General features: G+C 39.2%; 1 protein-coding gene across 1 annotated transcript; it reads right to left on the bottom strand.

The window, feature by feature from the left end:
- Positions 1 to 2,920: 2,920 nt before the first annotated feature.
- On the bottom strand, positions 2,921 to 22,406 carry LOC121375789. Its single transcript, XM_041503438.1, has 4 exons — positions 21,818 to 22,406; positions 9,125 to 9,240; positions 8,441 to 8,636; positions 2,921 to 5,000 (listed from the first exon to the last, which is right to left on the bottom strand). The coding sequence occupies exons 1-4, from the start codon at positions 22,059 to 22,061 to the stop codon at positions 3,937 to 3,939; spliced, it is 1,620 nt and encodes a 539-aa protein (XP_041359372.1). The 5' UTR covers positions 22,062 to 22,406; the 3' UTR covers positions 2,921 to 3,936.
- Positions 22,407 to 23,385: the final 979 nt, after the last annotated feature.

The raw sequence follows: 23,385 nt of genomic DNA, 5'->3' as shown, positions 1-23,385 counted from the left end.
GATTGGATATATGCAAATAAACAAACTGATCTGTTCTACCTGGGGAGACATCTATACAAAACATATGTACCCCCCACCCCACCCCCACCCCCACCCCCCATACACACACAAAGCGTGCTTTAACCTTGATTGGATATATGCAAATAAACCAACTGATCTGTTCTACCTGGGGAGACATCTATACAAAACATATGTACCCCCCCCCTCCACCCCCCATACACACACATACACACACAAAGCGTGCTTTAACCTTGATTGGATATATGCAAATAAACAAACTGATCTGTTCTACCTGGGGAGACATCTATACAAAACATATGTACCCCCCACCCCACCCCACCCCCACCCCCCATACACACACAAAGCGTGCTTTAACCTTGATTGGATATATGCAAATAAACAAACTGATCTGTTCTACCTGGGGAGACATCTATACAAAACATATGTACCCCCACCCCACCCCCACCCCCACCCCCCATACACACACAAAGCGTGCTTTAACCTTGATTGGATATATGCAAATAAACAAACTGATCTGTTCTACCTGGGGAGACATCTATACAAAACATATGTACCCCCCCCCCCCCCCCCCCCCCCCCACCCCCCCATACACACACAAAGCGTGCTTTAACCTTGATTGGATATATGCAAATAAACAAACTGATCTGTTCTACCTGGGGAGACATCTATACAAAACATATGTACCCCCCACCCCACCCCCACCCCCCACCCCCCATACACAACAAAGCGTGCTTTAACCTTGATGGATATATGCAAATAAACCAACTGATCTGTTCTACCTGGGGAGACATCTATACAAAACATATGTACCCCCCCCCTCCACCCCCCATACACACCCATACACACACAAAGCGTGCTTTAACCTTGATTGGATATATGCAAATAAACAAACTGATCTGGGGAGACATCTATACAAAACATATGTACCCCCCCCCCCACCCCCACCCCCACCCCCCCATACACACACAAAGCGTGCTTTAACCTTGATTGGACATATGCAAATAAACCAACTGATCTGTTCTACCTGGGGAGACATCTACACAAAACATATGTACCCCCCCCCCCCCCCCCCCCCCCCCCCATACACACACAAAGCGTGCTTTAACCTTGATTGGATATATGCAAATAAACAAACTGATCTGTTCTACCTGGGGAGACATCTATACAAAACATATGTACCCCCCCCCTCCACCCCCCATACACACACAAAGCGTGCTTTAACCTTGATTGGATATATGCAAATAAACAAACTGATCTGTTCTACCTGGGAAGACATCTACACAAAACACTTCTCGTTGCATGTGGGGGCGGGACGCAGCCCAGTGGTTGACGTGTGGTCGGTCTAGGATCGATCCCCGTCGGTGGGCCTATTGGGCTATTTCTCCTTCCAGCCAGTGTACCACGACTGGTACATCAAATGCCGTGGTATGTGATATCCTGTCTGTGGGATGGTGCATATAAAAGATCCCTTGCTGCTAATCGAAAAAGAGTAGCCCATGAAGTGGCGACAGCGGGTTTCCTCTCCCAATATATCTGTGTGGTCCTTAACCATATGTCCGACGCTATATAATCGTAAATAAAATGTGTTGAGTGCGTCGTTAAATATTTAAAACCATTTCCTTCTTTCCAATAGTCGATGATTAATAAATCAATGCGCTCTTGTGGTGTCGTTAAACAAAACACACAAACCTTTTACTTGCTGCATGTTCACTGAGAAAATGATGGTATGACTTATTGCGGCACTTGACCACTTGGCCGTTTTAAACGTGGCGAAAACGTCTTCAACTAAAATTTTGGGGTTCCCTCCCATTCTGCCTACAACCCACTTTGCCTACACCCATGTTGCCTACAACACAATATGCCTACACTCAGTTTGCCTACAGTATGAAAAAGTGACATCCCTAGTTAATAGTGGGACAATCCCTATTATTTTGTGTCTCAAACTAATATAAAAACATTGTATTTTATAAACAATTAAGATTATAATGAACAATGTAATTAAGGCTTAGTTGCGCAAAGGTGATTAAATGGCCTCCATGATTCTTTGATATAGGATTAAAGTTAAACTTTGTACAAAATATTTGTTTAATATTAGTGAGGTCATTTTAATAGTTCAATTGTTTTTGTTGTGTAATGTTAATCGTTTATATAATAAAATATGTGTTTGTCATATTATTTTGTCATATTATTTTTATAGATATTCCAAGTGGTAAAGCCCTCGCTTGATGATCGATCCACGTCAGTGAGCCCATTGGGCTATTTCTCGCTCCAGCCAGTGCACTACGACTGATACATCAAAGGCCGTGGTACGTGCTATCCTGTCTATGGGGTGGTGCATATAAAAGATCCCATTCTGCTAATCAAAACGAGTAGCATGTGAAGTGGCGACCGCGAGTTTCCTCCCTCAATATCTGTGTGGTCCTTAACCATATGTCCGACGCCATATAACCGTGACAAAATGTGTTGAGTGCGTCGTTAAATAAAACATTGCCTTCCTTCAAGTAAACATTTTAACATGCTGAGGACCACTAAAAAGTGATAATGCCGACATTCTGTGAATATCAATTAAAAACAAACAATTAGGTGTTTTCAAAAATAGTTTATATATAAATGAACACAATCATTAATTTATGCTATAACGCATGCAAATTCAACCAATTTGGTATGTATCGTTAGTGGAACGGGGGCATAACTACTATTATTATGTTTATGCATTTTCTGTACAATCTCTCTCTCTCTCTCTCTCTCTCTCTCTCTCTCTCTCTCTCTCTCTCTCTCTCTCTCTCTCTCTCTCTCTCTCTCTCTCTCTCTCTCCCCCCTTGCTCTCTCTCCTCTCTCATCTTGCTCTCTCTCCTCTCTCATCTTGCTCTCCCTCATCTCCCTCTCTCCCTCTCTCTCTCTCTCTCTCTCTCTCTCTCTCTCTCTCTCTCTCTCTCTCTCTCTCTCTCTCTCTCTCAAACATAGTGATTTCTTTTTAGATATAAGCTGCCTTTTTGTGCAAGAGTCGTTTTCGTTATGCGCGGTTTTTGGAATCACTACTATGGATCGATAACCATACTGACTTTTTTTTTATTGTGTCCATTATTTCATATTCCGCGCCAGCACTATGCCAAAACCCGCGCACACATGAAGCGGCTCTGACATGAAATTTACCACTATTGACCGACCATTTTGCTCCTTTTATATTATAGTGTTTAATAACTAGTGTTAGTGCATTTAATTGCCTGTAATACCAACGTAGGGTGTTGGTTACGAAATATACAAGTAAATCATCAACACTGCATAACTGCATTGCACTAAATACTGGATTCACAAAAGTAATTTTGGCAAAACAAAATCTATTATATACACCATATTAACATAGTAAGTAAATGCATATTTGTGCATAGGCGTCGGGAGGGGAGAAAGGGATGCAGGGGGAACAACCACCCCACCCACCCCCAACTCTGAAGAAAATTCCCCGTTGAAAATCGAATTGATGCTGTTATAGCTGCCCCCACCCCTCCCTCCTTCCCCCATCCAGTCAGTCTTTGTATTGTTGTGTTCGAAAAGTTAGACACAAATTAATGCTTTTATTTTTTTAATTTTTGGTTTTGTTTCTATTCTGGGGGGTTTGTGTGTGTGTGTGGGGGGGGGGGGGGTGGTCTTTTGTTTTTCTCATCTTTTTAAATAGTTTTTTAGGGGTGTGCGTACGTGTGAGTTTTTTGTTGTACCTTAAGTACCCATTTCATTCCAATTTCTTTAAATACACATGAAAACAAACCCAAACAACGGCACGTCCTAATATAGTTAGTATAACTTTGAGCGATTTCCCACATGTTTTCCTTCATCCCTTGTTTTGGTTGTTAGAATTTGCACAATAAAAAGTTATGCAGTATGATTCCAGGATAATGAATTGTGTTGTTGTCAAGTCATTTAACAACTCACTGGTTTGTTTTGCTTCAAAAGTTCCAATGCCTCTCTGTAAGACGGTGGCGGAAGTTCAGTCGACGTGCCAAAAACTGGCACGTGCATTCCCGGCATTCTTCGAGCCATGTCGTTATTCGTTTCGTTGTCGTGTACAAAAGCCAAGTTGTCGTAATTTGGTTCATCACGGGTTGACTTATGGCAAGGGCATGCGCACTGCTCGCTGGTCACGTGATCATCCCCACCAGACTCGGGCACGATTAGCACGGAAGTACCCGAATTTCCAACTCGAAGTTCATCACTTGGATCTATGCGCAGTGTCACAAACTGAGAATCAGGGTTTGGAACAGGGTTAACTCCAGGTTCTGCATTCGAAACTGATACACCAACACTGTCTTGGTCACGTGTTGTCTCGTCACTGATTGGCATACTGACACTCTCTGGGTCACGTGTTGTTGTCCCATGACAAACTGAGACAGAGACACTGTCTGAATCACGGGTTGGTCCACCAGTAAATTCGATAGTTGGATTATTGGACCCACGTTCTGTATTTTCATCATTGTCACTGCATGTAGACGACAGGGACTTGATTAACGGGACAGCACGTTCCAAGGAATTTTGATAATTTATATTATCACCGGAACTGTTTCTGGAATTATTACTAGGGGCATTTCCAGTCGGAGATATTTGTGAAACCGATCGATTTCCCGTCACAACGCTATCGCTTGAGGTCAAATACAACGAACAGCTAGATGTTGAACAGACTTCACACAGTTTGTAATTTCGTGACATGGTGTACGAGGATCCGTTCTGTCCAAAAAGTTCACAGTAACTGGGAGGTGGACGGAACAGCGCACTGTTGACGCTGACTTCCGAGTGTCGCCGAACGACGCCCGAGTCCCGCCGAATGAATCGACGATGTCGTCGGTCCCACGTGAAGGTCCAACACACCCGTATGACGAAAATGGAAATCGGGATAACCGCGAGGACGATGTAAATACGGACATCGAAAGTGTAAAACTTCTTTTCTTTGTCTTTTCCCGGGAGGACTGGTAATCGAGAGTCATCAATCACTACAATAGAAAATAATTATTTAAAAAAAAAAAGAACTATAGTCCGTCCCATCCTCATACAATTTTTCAATGTTTTAAACATTATTTCGGTTTGGTTTGACGTAAGAAGAAAATTAAAAGTGTTTTGGAAAGAACAAAAATCTACCATTCTTGAGTGTAATTAAAAAAGAAAGAAAACAAAACAAATAACACTTTGATACATACCATAGTAAGAACATGACCTTGAAACAGCGTCATGGCCGCTATTTTTGATTTTATGGACTGGTATAGTCTTGCTATATGAAATAACCGATTATTTTCTCACACACACACACACACCCCAAAAAACAACAACAAAAAACAACAACAACAAAAACAAAAGATTTTTGTAGGAGAATGGGACGGACCATAGGTAGAAACTAATACAATTTATTTCAATATGCGTGATAAATCAAGAATGGGGTGATGTTATGTCACAGTATCTCGATTCCGTCTGGATATTTTCCCCGCCGCACGTCATATCCAAGAATATTTACGGTACTGCAAAATGTTGTAAGTTTAAAGAGGCAGACCCTACGTTTTAAACATTGCGACGTGTTTTCCTTATTATAGCCATTTTGATAAATAAAATTATATATACAGTTGAATCTCGTTGGCTCGAACCCCGTCGGTGCTCGAGAAAGTGTTCGACCCATCGGGTAGTTCGACCGAACCATTCGTACCGAGTCGTTTAACCTCAGCTGGGTATGCAGTATATTTAATAAGAAACCACAGCACATCAGTAGTATGCAGTGTGACTGTTCATAAATTAATTATTAATGTGAATACATTGTCTGTATATTAACCAAGGCCTGTACGTATTTCATGTATATAGCTTGAGTAAATGATACTGGAAATAAACAAAATTATATTATTTTTATCTGTAAATATAAACACGCAATGTGTGACATCTAAAAATCAATGGATATAGGACAAATCAATGAATAAATGTACTTTATTAACAAAATAAAAATTATTGCGAATCGAAACATGGGGCCAAACGACTCGGTTAGAGGTACGAATCAACCCTGTTCAAAACGACTCAGGTGAACTAGTAATAAGGGCGAAACGACCTATTACCATATTATTTTGTTAACTGCAAACTTAAACATTTCATCAATGTGTTATATAACAAAATATCAGAGTGAAAGGATTTATTAGAAATGATAGCTGAGTACCTCGCCCCTGGTTTCATTGAAAACTGGTCTGGTAGACGCGTTCAGAGTAACGCTTCCCGCAGAGGCCAATTGTTTGTTTGGTATCACGGTTCATCGAAAAGGCACCGTGACACTAGCTGTACTTGAAAGACTTTTACCGACAGAAAGAAAGAAAGAAATGTTTTATTTAACGACGCACTCAACACATTTTATTTACGGTTATATGGCGTCAGACATATGGTTAAGGACCACACAGATTTGGAGAGGAAACCCGCTGTCGCCACATAGGCTACTCTTTTACGACAGGCAGCAAGGGATCTTTTATTTGCGCTTCCCACAGGCAGGATAGCACAAACCATGGCCTTTGTTGAACCAGTTATGGATCACTGGTCGGTGCAAGTGGTTTACACCTACCCAATGAGCCTTGCGGAGCACTCATTCAGGGTTTGGAGTCGGTATCTGAATTAAAAAGCCCATGCCTCGACTGGGATCCGAACCCAGTACCTACCAGCCTGTAGACCGATGGCTAACCACGACGCCACCGAGGCCGATTTTACCGATAGCTGTTGGCTGAACACACAACATGACAGGTATGGCAAAGAAAGGATTGCTTGGCTAGTCTCGCGATTCTCCGATCCATCTATAACTCGTTCCGCCTAAATTATTATAATCCAAAGGTTGTAATAACCAACTGCGCAAACGCGGCAATTGTTGGTCCTTTTCGGTGGTTTTCCATTTGACATTTGATGTATCACCAGATCGAGGGAAATATAGCTAATAACACAGACAGGACCAATAATTTAGTTCGAGCGAAGCCTTATAGTCTACTCTGGACGTATTCGACCCATCATCAGTTAATATAAGGGTTTACCGGACAAAAAACTCGGGACTTCGTTTTTGGTTCGAGCGTTGCGGTGTGATCGACCCTTCCGAGGTCGAGCCAATCTAATTAAAATTAGCTCCACTATTACATGTGGATCTAAAGACAGCCAGTTGGAGCTCATGTCCACCAATCAAAACCTTACTTGCAGAATCCTGCCAGTGATTTAAAAATAATTTGAAAACATTCCGAATTATCTTGAGGGTATACGACATGTTTCGTGTGAATTACGAATGCCTTAAAACATGTTTTATTTTATAAAATAAATAATTTGTAATGTAAAACTGAAGACTGATTTAGTTGGGTTTTTTTTTTTTTTTATAAATAAATAAATAATTTTTAATGTAGAATTGAAGACTGATAACCCACCCCGTACGTATTGGTATGGTTCGCTGTACTGCGGCCACTAAAATAGACTCGCTCGATATTTTTAGAATTTGTATGCTCCCAAATAACGTTATAAAAGGCGAAGTGTGATTGGTCAATATTTAAATTATTATTTACAGACGAAATGTTACCTGGACATTGGGGACTACGCAGTGTTGTTAGTTTTAAATCACTGGCAGGATTCTGCAAGTAAGGTTTTGATTGGTGGACATGAGCTCCAACTGGCTGTCTTTAGATCCACATATAATAGTGGAGCTAATTTTAATTAGATTGAGGTCGAGCCAACGAGATTCTACTGTATATATATATATATATATATATATATATATATATATATATATATATATATATATATATATATATATACACACATGTATATGTATTACTTAGATTTTATTGTTTAGTCTTGTGTATCAACATTTTAAAGTTTTATGAACACATGACCTATAAAGTTTGAATCCATCAGACACCACAAAAGCACAATGATTTAATCATCATCGATTATTGAATGAGAAATCCTTTAGTAATTCTAGTTCAATCAACGTACATGGATAGATGGATGGATGGATGGATGGATGGATGGACAGGTGAGCGGGCGGGCAAGGCTTTGGGTGGATCAACTTTAAATAGATCCATGGATGTTTTTTTAATCTTTATTTATTCGGGCGGGACGTAGCCCAGTAGAAAAGTGCTCGCTTGATGTGCGGTCGATTTGGGATCGATCCCCATCGGTAGGCCCATTGGGCTATTTCTCGTTCCAGCCAGTGCATCACGTCTGGTATATCAAAGGCCGTGGGTGGTATGCGCCATCCTGTCTGTGGGATGGTGCATATAAAAGATCCCTTGCTACTAATGAACAAATGTTTTAGCGGGTTTTCTCTCTAAGACTATATGTCAAAATTACCAAATGTTTGACATCCAATAGCCCATGGTTAATAAATCAATATGCTCTAGTGGTGTCGTTAAACAAACAAACAAACAAACTTTATTTAGTTTACCTTGACATTTAAAGCGGACTTCAAAGTCTGAACAGTTCCGCGCCACCTGGTGTTCGTTTAGACACAGGAGTCCGTATTTCCCACACGGCTGTAGCAGGTTGTCATCGAGGAACGGAGGACCCTCGTGTGTTTCCGCCGTTCGGCAATCTCCGTCGACAATTTCGGTTCCCTTCGGACATATCGAGATGGCCATTCGCTAAAATTAAATTTCATTTCTTGATTAGGGTAATGTAATCACGTGAAAGGGTTATTCCGTGACATATCGGCACGTTCTTTGATCATCGGTTATTAAATATTTTTGTTTAGTAAAAATAAAAATAAATATCCCGAATCTGGTGCTGCCATAGTTAAAATGTTTTCAAGAAGAGCCTTTTACATTTTCATCCGCCGCACACACACATGCACGCACGTATGCACACACACACACACACTCAACACACGCACACTCACACACAACACGTACACATACACATACACACCACACATACAAACAAATACGCGCGAATGCTTGCAAATACACACAGCACACCCACTCGTACACAGACAAACGTGCGCGAGTGTGTGCACATACACGCACGTACGCACACACCCGCACACTCGCACACACACACACACACACACACACACACACACACGCGCACACACACACGAACATACCTGTATGTCTTATTAAAAATAACTTACGTCAGCAATGAAACTGGACGACTCGAGATCGCCCTTCCCACTGGCCGGATTGTCCGTGTTGAACCAGTCTGTCCAGAATGAGCGAGCGTCACTCTTGTACGGTGAGGTCGAGATGTCTATCAAACAAACACAACACACTTAAAACAAACACAACATACTTAAAACAAACACAACATATTTATAACAAACACAACATACTTAAAACAAACACAACATACTTAAAACAAACTACTTAAAACAAACACAACATACTTAAAACAAACACAACATACTTATAACTACTTAAAACAAACACAACATACTTATAACAAACACAACATATTTAAAACAAACACAACACACTTATGACAAACACAACACACTTATAACAAACACAACATACTTATAACAAACACCAGACACTTAAAACAAACACAACACACTTATAACAAACAACACACTTATAACAAACACAACACACTTATAACAAACACAACATACTTATAACAAACACAACATACTTATAACAAACACAACACACTTATAACAAACACAACACACTTATAACAAACACAACACACTTATAACAAACACAACATACTTATAACAAACACAACACACTTATAACAAACACAACATACTTACAACAAACACAACATACTTACAACAAACACAACATACTTACAACAAACACAACATACTTACAACAAACACAACATACTTAAATCATATTTAAAATGACGTTTCTTAGTTTATAAGTGCTATTTGTGTCTACTTGGAGAAGACACTATTACTGAGCCCCATGTCTGGGTCTGTGACACTTTTTTTGTATTGCCACCCCAACTGTTTTAAGGTAGGTACGGCCCTGAATGCACTTAGCATGGAACACTTTATTATTGTTATTATAATAACTGTTTTTTGTTATCCCACTACCCCCTTTCTGTTTACTCGTTTTGAATTCCATCTCATTTCTTCCCGATCTGGCAACTCCGCCTATCTTTCAAATTCTTTTGCTGTCCACCTCCATATCCCAGTCGTTGTCCCTCTAACCGCGACAGGTGCTTGTCTCTTGTGGCTATCCGTGCCACATAAAGTCATTCCCTATCAGCTTTGACTGTGGTCTTAGTCTGAACACTTCGGGGAGTGTTCAGTAGTTACTTCTGACATTGTTAAGAGGAACTTGTAACCACCTACTACGCTCCCCTACTACCGGCGGTCGTTCGTTAGTGCCGTGGGCCAGACCAGCTTTCCTAACGGCAGAGGACGAAGATGCCAGGTGTGTACAGGGAAGTACAGTGGTGGAAGTTGAGACAGGTAGGCGATGGTGTGGACAGCTCAGAAGACAGATTTCGAGGAAACTGACAGAAAGGGTCGAAACAGATTGAAATCGTGGGAGAAATTGGATTTTTAAAAATATATATATTAAGATAATGAGAATGATAGGCAGAGGGTGATTGATGAGAAAGATGAATGACAGTGTGAGCCAGCTTTGACGGGATTTGAACCACTGTCGTCAGCTTGATTGTCCAGCAGTTTATATCCACTAGACAACGGAGCTTGCTTTTAAGTTGTATCCTAACCGGACGCGAGCGACACGAGCGATGCGAGCAATTATTTTAGAAATCATTGATTTCAATCGCCGCATCCTAACCGCACGCGTGCGACGCGACAGATAAATATGTCGCGTCGCACGCGTCCGGTTAGGATACAGATTTATCACGGACATTATCTGACGCGTCTTAAGCTGTATCCTTAAACCGGCCGCGCGCGACGCGAGCGATTATTTTAGAAATCACTGATTTCAACTGTCATATCCTAACCGGACGCGTTCGACGCGACATATGTATGGCTTTACTTTCGAATGGGTGTTTACATGACCATCATACGACAAACTGCGACTTTTGTACTCCCCTCCCCCCGCCCCCATACACGAATATACCTCAGTAAACATTTAGGTCGGAAACACTAATCGGCTATATCAAACAACTGGGGACTGGCTTTCCTCTTTTGACTAAATACTATAGTGGGAGATATTTACAATATGAACCGGTATATCGGGTTAGATGACTTACACGGAGAAAAAGAAACGTGAAAAACAAACCACGACATAAATTATAAAGATTAAACGTGTATTAGTTGTAGCAAAGTAATGTGTTATATGTATATACGGGGTGCGACGTAGCTCAGGTGGTAAAGCGCTCAATTATTGATGCATGGTCGGTCTTGGATCGACTGCCGCGTCGGTGGGCCCATTGGAATATTTCTCCTTCCATTCAGTGCACCACGAATGATATATCAAAGACCATGGTATGTGCTATCCTGTCTGTGGGAAAGTGCATATAAAAGACCCCTTGCTACTAATGGAAAAATGTAGCGGGTTTCCTCTCTAAGACTATACGGAGCACACCGGAAGTTAAAATCAATATACGAGCCGTAATCTGATATAAGTATACAAACAAAAAAATTCAAAGAAAGACAACATGATACAGTTATAAAATGTTAACATTAGCCTCATTGAAAATGTATTTGATTCAAGGTAACCTATAACTGTATGCCGTCATGTGTTACACTAAAAGGCATACATCACTGAAGGTAGCATAACGCGCAACTTAAAGTGCACATTACAAGGCCGGCTGGTCTTTCAAGCAATGAGTCTAATTCATAAACACGCATAGACAGTCTCCACAATGAATTATACAACATGCACAGACATGTCACTGCACAGACATGTCATTATTTACAAAGTTAAACATCAGTGGCGGATCCAGAAAATCCATTTAAGGGGAGTCTCAATGACATGTGGCCGAAGGCTACAAACGGTCCCGAAAGGATTCCTCGGATTCTCAAACGTAACCCCCCCCCCCCCCCCCCAAAAAAAAAAAAAAAAAAACATATATATATATATATATATATATATATAAAATATAATATATATATATATATATATATATATATATATATATATATCCCAGTGAACCCGACTATTCCGAATGCTGGATATGATATGTTTATTAATTGTTTTGATTATTTGGATGACAGCTCAATTAATCCTTTCAATAGCATCACCTACAGGGCTCCGTTTTACGAAACGATCTTAGCGCTAAGATCACCATATGTGTATAGCTACCGTATGCCCTGAAGTTAATCTTAGCGCTAAGATCACCATATGTGTATAGCTACCTTATGCACTGAAGTTGATCTCGGCGCTAAGATCACCATATGTGTATAGCTACCTTATGCACTGAAGTTGATCTTAGCGCTAAGATCACCATATGTATATAGCTACCTTATACACTGAAGTTGATCTTAGTATAGCTATCTTATGCCCTGAAGTTGATCTTAGCGCTAAGATCACCATATGTGTATATACCTTATGCCCTGAAGTTGATCTTAGTTTTAACAGTTAAATGAATGAATGACTGAATGAATGACTGAATGAATGAATAGATGTTTAACGACACCCCAGCACGAGAATGAATGAATGAAATGAATGAATAATTTGTTTGATTTGTTCAACGACACCACTGGAGCACATTGATTAATTAATCATCGGCTATTTGGATGTCAAAACAAAATAAAAATGAATGAATGAATGAATAAACGAATGAATGAATGTCTAACGACACCTCAGCACAAAAATACACATCGGCTATTGGGAGTCAAACAAAGGTATATGAATATGATATTGGAACACTTTTGCAGTTGATGTCGGTCTACTTTTCAAACAGTTAAAACGCATGCACAGTTCATTCCCATGAGTATATTGATCATGTGTAAACGTTCGCATGATGTTAATAAAACGCGAGTATTTTATTAATTACACACGGCAAATTTAATCTTGTAGTTGTAGTTGGTATAGATCATAAAATGGTTACTTGGAAAAGTTGTTACACCAAAGAAAGGTAACAAGGCATATGCTATACAAAGAATATACACGGCAGAACTTCGAACTGTATCAGAAAAAGAAAAAGAATAAGTAGGCAAAATATAGGTAATCAAAGGTAACCAAGATTGGCTGGTAGGTACTGGGTTCGCATGCCGGTACCGGATCCCAACCAGTGCGAGTTTTAACGACTCAGTGGGTATGTGTAAGAACACTACACCCTCTTCTCTCTCACTAACCACTAACCCACTGTCCTGGACAGACAGCCCAGGTAGACGAGGTGTGTGTGTCCAGGACAACGTGCTTGAACCTTAATTGAATATAAGCACGAAAATGGGTATATATATGAATGAATAAGAAATTGTTGAATAATTTCTGAATAACAGGAATGTTTTTGACTAATTTGGTGGTAAATTCAATGTTTGTTTTTGTTGGGGGTGGGGGGGGGGGGGGGGGGGGGGGGGTCTTTTTTAAAAACTGGGTTCGTTTGTCACTCAACTGAAGAAAATCAGTATCTACAGTTGAGTACCGAACCGTAGTACAGTTGTTGTGGAGAGGTGAAAGTACAAACCGTGAAAGTGTGCACGTATGTCCTAAATCTCAAGTTGTGAGGACAGTAAACTGAAGGAAGTCGTACAGGCGCGTGTGCTGGGGTGGGCTTTATGGGGTCGAACACCCCCTGCTCAAGAACATTTTCTCTGTTTGTTTTCTAATATATTTTCCAACACCTTGTAAATTTCAAAAGTTGTTTTCTTTAATGACACAATTAGAGTACATTGATTTATTTAATGTCAAATTTTTTTTCCAGTTATGAAGTTATTTCAGCATCAAAATTATATTTATCCAGGGTTGGGTTTTTTTCAATAGCAGATAGCAACTGCAACATATCTATCTATAAGTAGTGTCGGAAATAGAATAAACCTGATTTTCGTCGATTATGTCTTTCATATTAAACTGACAGGTAAATATTTTGTAAATATCTATTTAATGATACTCTACCTAATTTAGCATTTACTTGTGGTGGCTCTCATTGATGTACAAGGTGGTGTTTACTCTTGAAATTAAAAGAAAGGATGTCAGTAAAACAGGTGATTTATGCACTTCATTGGAACAGACTATAACAAATTGTGATCGACATGTGACAATTTCATTGCTGTTGCAATATGTGAGGGATTGTCTCTGATGACGGTTTACCCCTATCCCTTTCCAAAGCAAAATATTTGTAGATATTTCTAAGTAACTTTTAAGCAAAACTGTCAAGAACCATTCTGAGAGTGATCTATTATACCGATATTAAAGGTGGTATGTATTAAAGGAGCTATCGCCAAGTTACGTAATTGCAGCTATTGCAAATAATGTTTCAAAATAAAATTTTGCTTTAAAATTTAAAGACTACACCCTTCAACTATATGCCCATAAATGATTCTAACAAAATAATTGTATCTACTAATAGAAAATACATTTTTATTGGAGAATCTTTATCACAAACATATGCTCACATATAAAACTATAATATAGCACCTTTAAGTGTTTGCAAGGTTGTGTAAATTTCTAATACTCGGTTAACTTGCAGTTTTAAATTAAAGGTTTGTTTACGGGTAAATGAAACGGACACATGTCGATAATGTGTTATAGTCTGTTTCAATAAAGTACACAAATCACCTGTTTACTGACGTATTTCTTTTAATTTCAAGAGTAAACACCACCTTGTACATTAATGAGAGCCCAAACAAGTAAATGCTAAATTAGGTAGAGTATCATAAAATAGATATTTAAAACATATTTACTTTTCAGTTTAATATGAAAGAAATAAACGAAAATCAGTTTTATTCTATTTCCGGTACTACTCTTTTTTCTTTTTTTTTAGTTTCCAACTCTCAAGTGAATTTGAATATAAATGTACTATCAGGGCCGTAGCTAGGTTGTTTTTGTTGGGGGGGGGGGGGGGGGGTGCAACTGAGTAGTTAATAGTCCAAAACTCCTTAAACGGTTAAAAAGATCATTTTCTTTAAGTTTCTATAATTTTTTCCGGCCCTGCATATACATCAGATTTTATTACGAGTATATGTTATATATTTTGCACGACTTCAGCTCATGGTGTAATTTTACAGGTGAATAAATCTGTTCGCATAACATTCCAGTATACACTCACGTAAGTAATTTACTGACATGAGTAAATGTGCTTACATAAATAAATAAAGTGGTGCATGCGCATTAACCCACTTATTCGGGGTTATAAATATTTTACGTTAAAGAAGTCACAGAAAACCGCTGCGTCATTTGGTTATCTCGGTATATATGATATATATATATAATGTAGCTGTAAGTTAAAGAAAGTAATATATATGAGCTGCGGGGGGGGGGGGGGGGGGGGGGTGGGGTGTTCTGGCATTCTTTCATACCAGTAGGCTATACATTATTATGTCTCTGCGTTCCCCCTCTCAGGGACGGACCAGGAAATAGTTTGCGGGGGAGAAACGCTAATGGGTAAAAGAGATACTAGTAGGCTTATATGGAGGAACTCGTGAAAATGGCATCACAATGGAACACAATAATGGGAGGGGGTGCACTTAAATATATTTAGGGGGACAGGACCCCTCTTTCTCTAATACTGATTATTGTGAGTTCCATTTGTGAATCTTCAAGTTAGAGGTGCACGGTTTCTCTCCCCATTTAAATATTTAGAGCATTTTGTTTGTTTGTTTAGTTTTGTTTAACGACACCATTAGAGCACATTGATTTATTAATCATCGGCTATTGGATGTCATACATTTTGGTCATTTTGACATATAGTCTGAGATGAAACCCGCTACATTTTTCCATTAGTAGTAAGGGATCTTTTATATGTTTTATTTCACAGACAGGATAGCACATATCACGGCCTTTGATATACCAGTCGTGGTGCACTGGCTGGAACGAGAAATACATTTTGAAGAATGTGATTTATCGTTGTGCTAAGATTTTCAAAAACCGTTCTTCTTGTGTAGGTTTTACATAATATTCAATATAATATTGAATATGATTTACATATTTCCCCGTCGGTGGGCCCATTGGGCTATTTCTCGTTCCAGCCAGTGCACCACAACAGGTATACCACAGCCTGTGGTATGTGTTATCATGTTTGTGGGATGGTGCATATAAATGATCCTTTGCTACTTATGGAATATAATATAATATGTCAAAAATTACCAAATGTGTGACATCCAATAGCCGAAGAATAATAAATCAATGTGCTCTAGTGGTGTCGTTAAACAAAACAAACTTTAACTAACCAATAGAACTTACGCAGTTAATGGCCAGTGCATGACTGACATAAAAATTGTTTTGTTTAACAACACCACTAGAGCACATTGATTTATTAATAATCGGCTATTGGATGTCAAACATTTGGTCATTATGACTCGTGGTCATAAGAAGAAACCCGCTACATTGTTTTCCTAATGCAGCAAGGGATCTTTTATATGCACTTTCCCACAGACAGGACATCACATACCACGGCCTTTGACCAGTGGTGGTGAATTGGTTGGAACGAGAAAAAAACCCAATCAAGTGAGCACTCAACCGACTGAGCTAAATCCCGTCCAAAGGTATAGCAGGTCATCAAATAACCTCACTGGTATTACAGTAGACTGCATACAGTATTAGAGTGGAAACCCGCTGAAGTGTTCCAGTAGTAGCAAGCGATCTTTTATATGCAACATCCCACAGACAGGATAGCACGTGGACTGTTTTAAAGGTTGTCTCCCATTTGTCACACATCCCACAGACAGGATAGCACGTGGACTGTTTTAAAGGTTGTCTCCCATTTGTCACACATCCCACAGACAGAATAGCACGTGGACACATCCCACAGACAGGATAGCACGTGGACTGTTTTAAAGGTTGTCTCCCATTTGTCACACATCAGACCGGCCTCGGTGGCGTCGTGGCAGGCCATCGGTCTACAGGCTGGTAGGTACTGGGTTCGGATCCCAGTCGAGGCATGGGATTTTTAATCCAGATACCGACTCCAAACCCTGAGTGAGTGCTCCGCAAGGCTCAATGGGTAGGTGTAAACCACTTGCATCGACCAGTGATCCATAACTGGTTCAACAAAGGCCATGGTTTGTGCTATCCTGCCTGTGGGAAGCGCAAATAAAAGATCCCTTGCTGCCTGTCGTAAAAGAGTAGCCTATGTGGCGACAGCAGGTTTCCTCTAAAAAAATCTGTGTGGTCCTTAACCATATGTCTGACGCCATATAACCGTAAATAAAATGTGTTGAGTGCGTCGTTAAATAAAACACTTCTTTCTTTTGTCACACATCCCACAGACAGGATAGCACGTGGACACATCCCACAGACAGGATAGCACGTGGACTGTTTTAAAGGTTGTCTCCCATTTGTCACACATCCCACAGACAGGATAACACGTGGACTGTTTTAAAGGTTGTCTCCCATTTGTCACACATCCCACAGACAGGATAGCACGTGGACTGTTTCAAAGGTTGTCTCCCATTTGTAACACATCCCATTTGTTACACATCTGCATATTCCCAGTTCTTAACCAGTCGGCTTAGGGACTAATTAAGCAAACCGCTATAACCTTAGTGGAACAGTCTATAGTCCAATTCAACTGTTCAGTTCAATTCAATTCAAGTTTATTCTATCAAACCAATCACATTGGTACATAATACATGTATGCATTTGTAAATTGATATACATACTGTAAATCGGGAAAATAACGCGTGTTTTAAAGGGACATTCCCGAGTTTGCTGCAATGTTTAAGATGTTATCGACTAACAGAGACTTTTTAACGATTGTAATTACATATCAAGTATATTTTTCTGCATAAAATATTAGTAGCTGTATATTAAACGTGTTTCTGGTCGTTGTAATATTTGTACTAGGTTCAATTTCATTTTATTTCCTAAAAAATATTTTTTCGTACGTACGAAATTATTTGAAGACAAACTCCAGTTTGGGCTTCTTACAAATATTGAGAGGACCAGAAACACATTGAATATACAGACACTGATATTCTAAACAAGAAAATATATTTAATACGTAAATTTAATCGTAGAAATATTGTATTAGTCGGAAACATCTTACAATGCAGCAAAGTCGGGAATGTCCCTTTAACTAAAACAAAACCAAGCGTATTGTTTTACTTCTAAAACGGTTTTAATTGTTAACAATTACTGAAGCCGTGAGCAATATTATCCCAGTTTACAGTCCATCAGCTACAAGCATAGATTCTCTATCATGACATAGTAAATAGTTAATTTGTAGTAAATTAATGCGAATATATGTGCTGTTCTTGTATATTAATCGTTAATAGAAGGAGAGTCCGTTATTGCATACAAGGTAGAAGGTATAGGATTAGCAGTTCACTCAACCATGACCTGTTGTTATTCTCGGAACCGGCGTGACGTCACACGACCTAGTTACCGAGCATCCGGGTCTTTGGGGTGAAGCAAAGCCTTAGTGTTTACTGTTTTACATAGAATAAAACGATCATGTTAACTTTTTGCATGCCTTGCATATTGTCATTTATTTTCTGTATTATAATTATTATATATATGTAATTTAATGGTATATACTTATATTATAATTATTATATATATATGTAATTTAATGGTATATACTTTTATTATAATTATTATATATATATGTAATTTAATGGTATATACTTATATTATAATTATTATATATATGTAATTTAATGGTATATACTTATATTATAATTATTATATATATATATGTAATTTAATGGTATATACTTTTATTATAATTATTATATATATGTAATTTAATGGTATATACTTATATTATAATTATTATATATATGTAATTTAATGGTATATACTTTTATTTTAAAAATTAAAAATAAATAAATAAATAAGATGTAGTAGCCGAAGTATGGCAAAATATATACAAGTATAGAGAATGTCCAAGTTACTATAAAATTAGATTAAATGAAAAATGAAGACCACACAAATTTGATGATAAAAGGAGTATACTCTTTATTCAAGAATTGGATGCATCCGTTTCGTTTTTTTCATAGATGTCGACGGAATTGTGTATTTTATTTATAGTATAATGTGGAAATTTTATCATTGCACATGCTTTAACCATTTTGGTTGCTATTAACGTCGGTTAGTGTCGACAAGCAACAACATTAAACTCAACACAGTCACATTCTGTATGGGAAGCCATGGAGTTCCATCAGGTTTGTCACGTTTTAGTGCATCTACCCAGAAGCGGCGTCTGGTCTCATCTTTTCGAAATTTATAAAACAATATTTTTTTTAACATCATATTATGATCTATGCAGCCAACTGCAAAACATTTTGTAGGCATCTTGGCCGTTAACTGCTGTAAATGATCGACTAAAGTTGCCTCATTTCACTATCAAACCATAGGTAACTAAGGAAAAGCTTCACCGCGTCACGTGACAAACAATGGCGGCCAGGGGTCGAAGTACATGTATGTTCGGTTCCGAGAATAAAGTGTGTAAGAAATGGGACGTGTCACAGATGGGAGGATACCGTTTTGAAATATATTAGCATGTGTAATCAGAAACCACGACTTTACGAGGCTGTTTATAGGAGACGCGATCATTTTACGGAATCTATAAAGTTATATATCCAATTTTTATAACAATGAAAACCATAGGTCGTCTGGTCACCTTAAGAAAGTTGAGGTGATAAATGAAATAGAAAATATCTCCATTAAATTTATGATTTACGAATTGCAAATTACGGCGTCACATTTAAATAATGTACAAAGACAACTGAAAGAAAAACAGTAAGAATTTGTGTAGGTTTCGTGGGTGATTTTGCGAAAAAGGAAGTCTTTTTCTTGTTATTTACTAATTACGAACATACATCTCTCTCTCTCTCTCTCTCTCTCTCTCTCTCTCTCTCTCTCTCTCTCTCTCTCTCTCTCTCTCACACACACACACACACATACAACGCACCAGTTTCTTTAAACTCTCTCTGTCTCAATCTCTCTTTTCTTCTCTCTCTCTCTCTCTCTCTCTCTCTCTCTCTCTCTCTCTCTCTCTCTCTCTCTCTCTCTCTCTCTCTCTCTCTCTCTCTCTCTCTCTCTCTCTCTCTCACACACAACGCACCAGTTTCTTTAAACTCTATGTCTCAATCTCTCTTTTCTTCTCCCTCTCTCACTCCCTCCTCTCTCTCTCTCTCTCCCCCCCCTCCCCCCTCTCTCTCTCTCCCTCCCCCCCCTCTCTCTCTCTGCGTGCATAAAGACAGAAAGAGACAGAGACAGAAATATGAACGACAAAACAGAATATATCAATATTATTATATCCAATAAAATATATTTCAATCAAGAATACATGGGTTAAACCGCGTTTATATGCAGCCCCACAGTAATGGTCAACCAAACATATTTACCCCCCCCCCACCCCCACCCCCACAAACACCATTCTGAAAAAGGGCAAGGGAGTGAGATATTTAGGACTGCTCGGAGCCACTCTCCCTTGAAAATGTTGCAATAAAGATGTTCACAGCCGCGCTTTCAGGGTAATTTATATTGTGGATGATGAATGTAAAATTTTTAAAAGGTCATAAAACGTCCATCTCAAAAGGCCGGTGGTGGTGGTGGTGGTGGTGGGGGGGGGGGGGGGGCACAGGTCCCATTTGACCCCCACGCATTTGATGCGCACAACAACACGATAAATCATATGCCACAGTATTGCATGTCAAATAGCAATGTTGACATCTGTGGCCCTCGGTGACGAGATATTGTTTAAAATGCATACACAGCCCAACATCGGGCGCGAGAGTGTCCCACGGTGTGGTCATGAATACACGGTTCGTTGTTATCACAGCCCGTGACCTTCACCGAATAGGTAAACAACTCTTAAAAGGGAATCTCACACACAACGAGTTGACCTACTAAATGGGTCAACAAAATATTGATTCGAAACATAATACATTTAACCTCCAAAAAATACTCTGTTTTTTCCAGCTACATGTGTATAACCAGGTGCGGATTTAGGCGGGGCCCAAGCAACCCCGGCGCTCCCTATTTTTTTGTTAAACAATATATATCCCCCTCTGACTATGACATCCCGCGTTTTGCGAAGGTTTAGGTAAGTAGACCTATATGTAATAGAATTATGGCTACGTAGAAATAAAACAGAATAAAAAACTATCTTCGTTCATTTTTAGCCAAAGCTACTTGTTTTTAAAATCACTGCAAAACAATTAGCGAGGAACGTGCACACAGTGTAGATTACATGTTGATGCCACGTGCTTTTTGTAGGTCACGTGTCGTATGGCCGAGTCTTTAGGGTGTACTATAACAAATAAAATATCATAACGTTTGTGTTTAAAAACAGTATATGCAATATATCAGCCAAACTATGACCCAAACATATCAGTAGTACAACCCTACCTCGAAGTATTAACTGAAGAAAATGGGGGAAATATCCGCCCGGTCCCCACTCCTATCCCTAATCAATGTAAACAGGGATTTTTTGACGGGGCTTATATATCGAATGAATGACCGTGGGGGGGGGGGGGGGGGGGGGGGGGGGACAAAAATGTTCCTCCAATGGTTAATAAATCAGTGTTCTATAGTTTATACTGTGTTTTAAAATTTGAATTTAGAATTTTTATTGTATTGATGTTTACATTCAATTAACTTTTATACTTACCATTGTGTGACACCCAATAGCCAATATATTTTTGTGCTGGGTGTCGTTAAACATTCATTCATTTATTCATTCAATGGTATCGTTAAACAAAACGAACTTATTGACTATACAAAAATATCTTTACGGGTGTTTACAGGTTCCAGTTTTACTACATGTGTATCACACTCACCTGTAATCGGTTCGTCCGTAGAGCGGTTGATATTGAGGTATGTTGTTGACGTCGAATCAAATCCAGATTTAGTATTTCCTTCCAATTCCAAATCGTTCGTCACCGTATCGGTGGAATTAGTTTCTTCTTCGTCGTCATCTTCTTCATTATTTAAAGGCGCTGCATCCGTTACAGGCGACCCGCTTGATACACAGATACACGTCACCGTGACAACTACAACGACTATCAGTACCTTTTTTACCATGATTTAAAAAAAAAACCTTCACAATTTAATTTTTTTGTTTAACATTCAAGAAACAGTTTTGTGATTTGGTGCGTAAACAACGAACATGGTTATACGTACATAGGTCTATACGTATATGTCCGCGCAAGAAAGTTGTTGATTTGGTGTTTAGTGTTAGTAGATATATAACGTGTTTATATGTTTATGATATGACAAACTGGTTTACTTATGTACACAACAGTGGTTAGCTGGAGTCCGAAAACAATCGTATATTCAATAACAGCTCAGGAATGTTCAACCTGCGAGCTCCACTCACGCATTACAAGAAAACAGAGTATATTTTTACGAGTTGCTCCGTCGCTTTATATAACGAACGTTTAAAGCATGGAAAGGTGATATCATTCTTTGTTGCGCCAGTGAGGTCAGAGGTCGCCAACACCCCGCCGATCTAGGCCACTAATGTTTTTTGACAGCGGTGTCACGTGGCTTTTCGCGGCGGGTCGAGTGACAAGCAATCACGGTCCGGAATACTGGTGAACGCTAGTCGACAGGGAAGCTATATGATTGTTATTATCATCATCAGGCAGTGTTTACTGTGTAATACACATTCAGCGAATATGAACCGCATTGTCATGTATCCAGTAAGAAGTCATTTTGTTTTCATATAAGTAGAGCGAGAGAGATCATAACCAGCGGCGGATCAAAAAAATACATCCCCCATCCCCACCCCAATGACATGTCGCCTTAGGCCACAGAAGTCCCCAAAGGGATTCCTCGGATTCCCTAACGTATTATTTATTTATTTTAACTTATTTTCGTGCTTATATCCAATTAAGGTTCAAGCACGCTGTCCTGGGCACACACCTCAACTATCTGGGCTGTCTGTCCAGGACAGTGCGTTAGTTGTTAGTGGTCTGTGGGATGGTGCAGATATATATATATAAAAGACCCCTTGCTACTAATGGACAAATGTAGCGGGTTTATTCTCTGAGACTATAATTACGTCAAAATTACCAGACATCCAACAGCCGATGATTAATAAATCAATGTGCTCTAGTGGTGTCGTTAAACAAAACAAACTGTTCTACTGTCCAACCCCACTCCATAAACACCATCTTCCGTTTGTCCCTGTACATATTGGTCTAGAAGCTGCAGTGCAGATGTGTTGTTGTTATGATCTTAAAATTGCGATGTTCCGATTAATCGAGTTATCAAATATTGCTCGTTTTAACAGTTCGATTAAATAACCGAGTACCTGCTCGATAATCGATTAAAATGTAAAATTTAACGTGCTGCCTCTTGCACGGTTAACATATGTACACCACATGAGCAACCAGTTTCGATA

This window comes from Gigantopelta aegis, chromosome 1, assembly GCF_016097555.1.
Source record: "Gigantopelta aegis isolate Gae_Host chromosome 1, Gae_host_genome, whole genome shotgun sequence".
NCBI classification, from domain to species: domain Eukaryota; kingdom Metazoa; phylum Mollusca; class Gastropoda; order Neomphalida; family Peltospiridae; genus Gigantopelta; species Gigantopelta aegis.
Note: the sequence above shows the minus strand (reverse complement) of the source record. Positions and strands in the feature narration are given on the sequence as shown.

Excerpts from the sequence above, each read along its gene's own strand:
- LOC121375789 (XM_041503438.1), bottom strand. The coding sequence starts at position 22,061 with ATGGTAAAAAAGGTACTGATAGTCGTTGTAGTTGTCACGGTGACGTGT. Across the intron at positions 9,241-21,817 it reads TACGGACGAACCGATTACAG|ACATCTCGACCTCACCGTAC; the intron begins GTGAGTGTGATA and ends TTTGTTTGATAG. Across the intron at positions 5,001-8,440 it reads AGTCCGCTTTAAATGTCAAG|TGATTGATGACTCTCGATTA; the intron begins GTAAACTAAATA and ends TTTCTATTGTAG.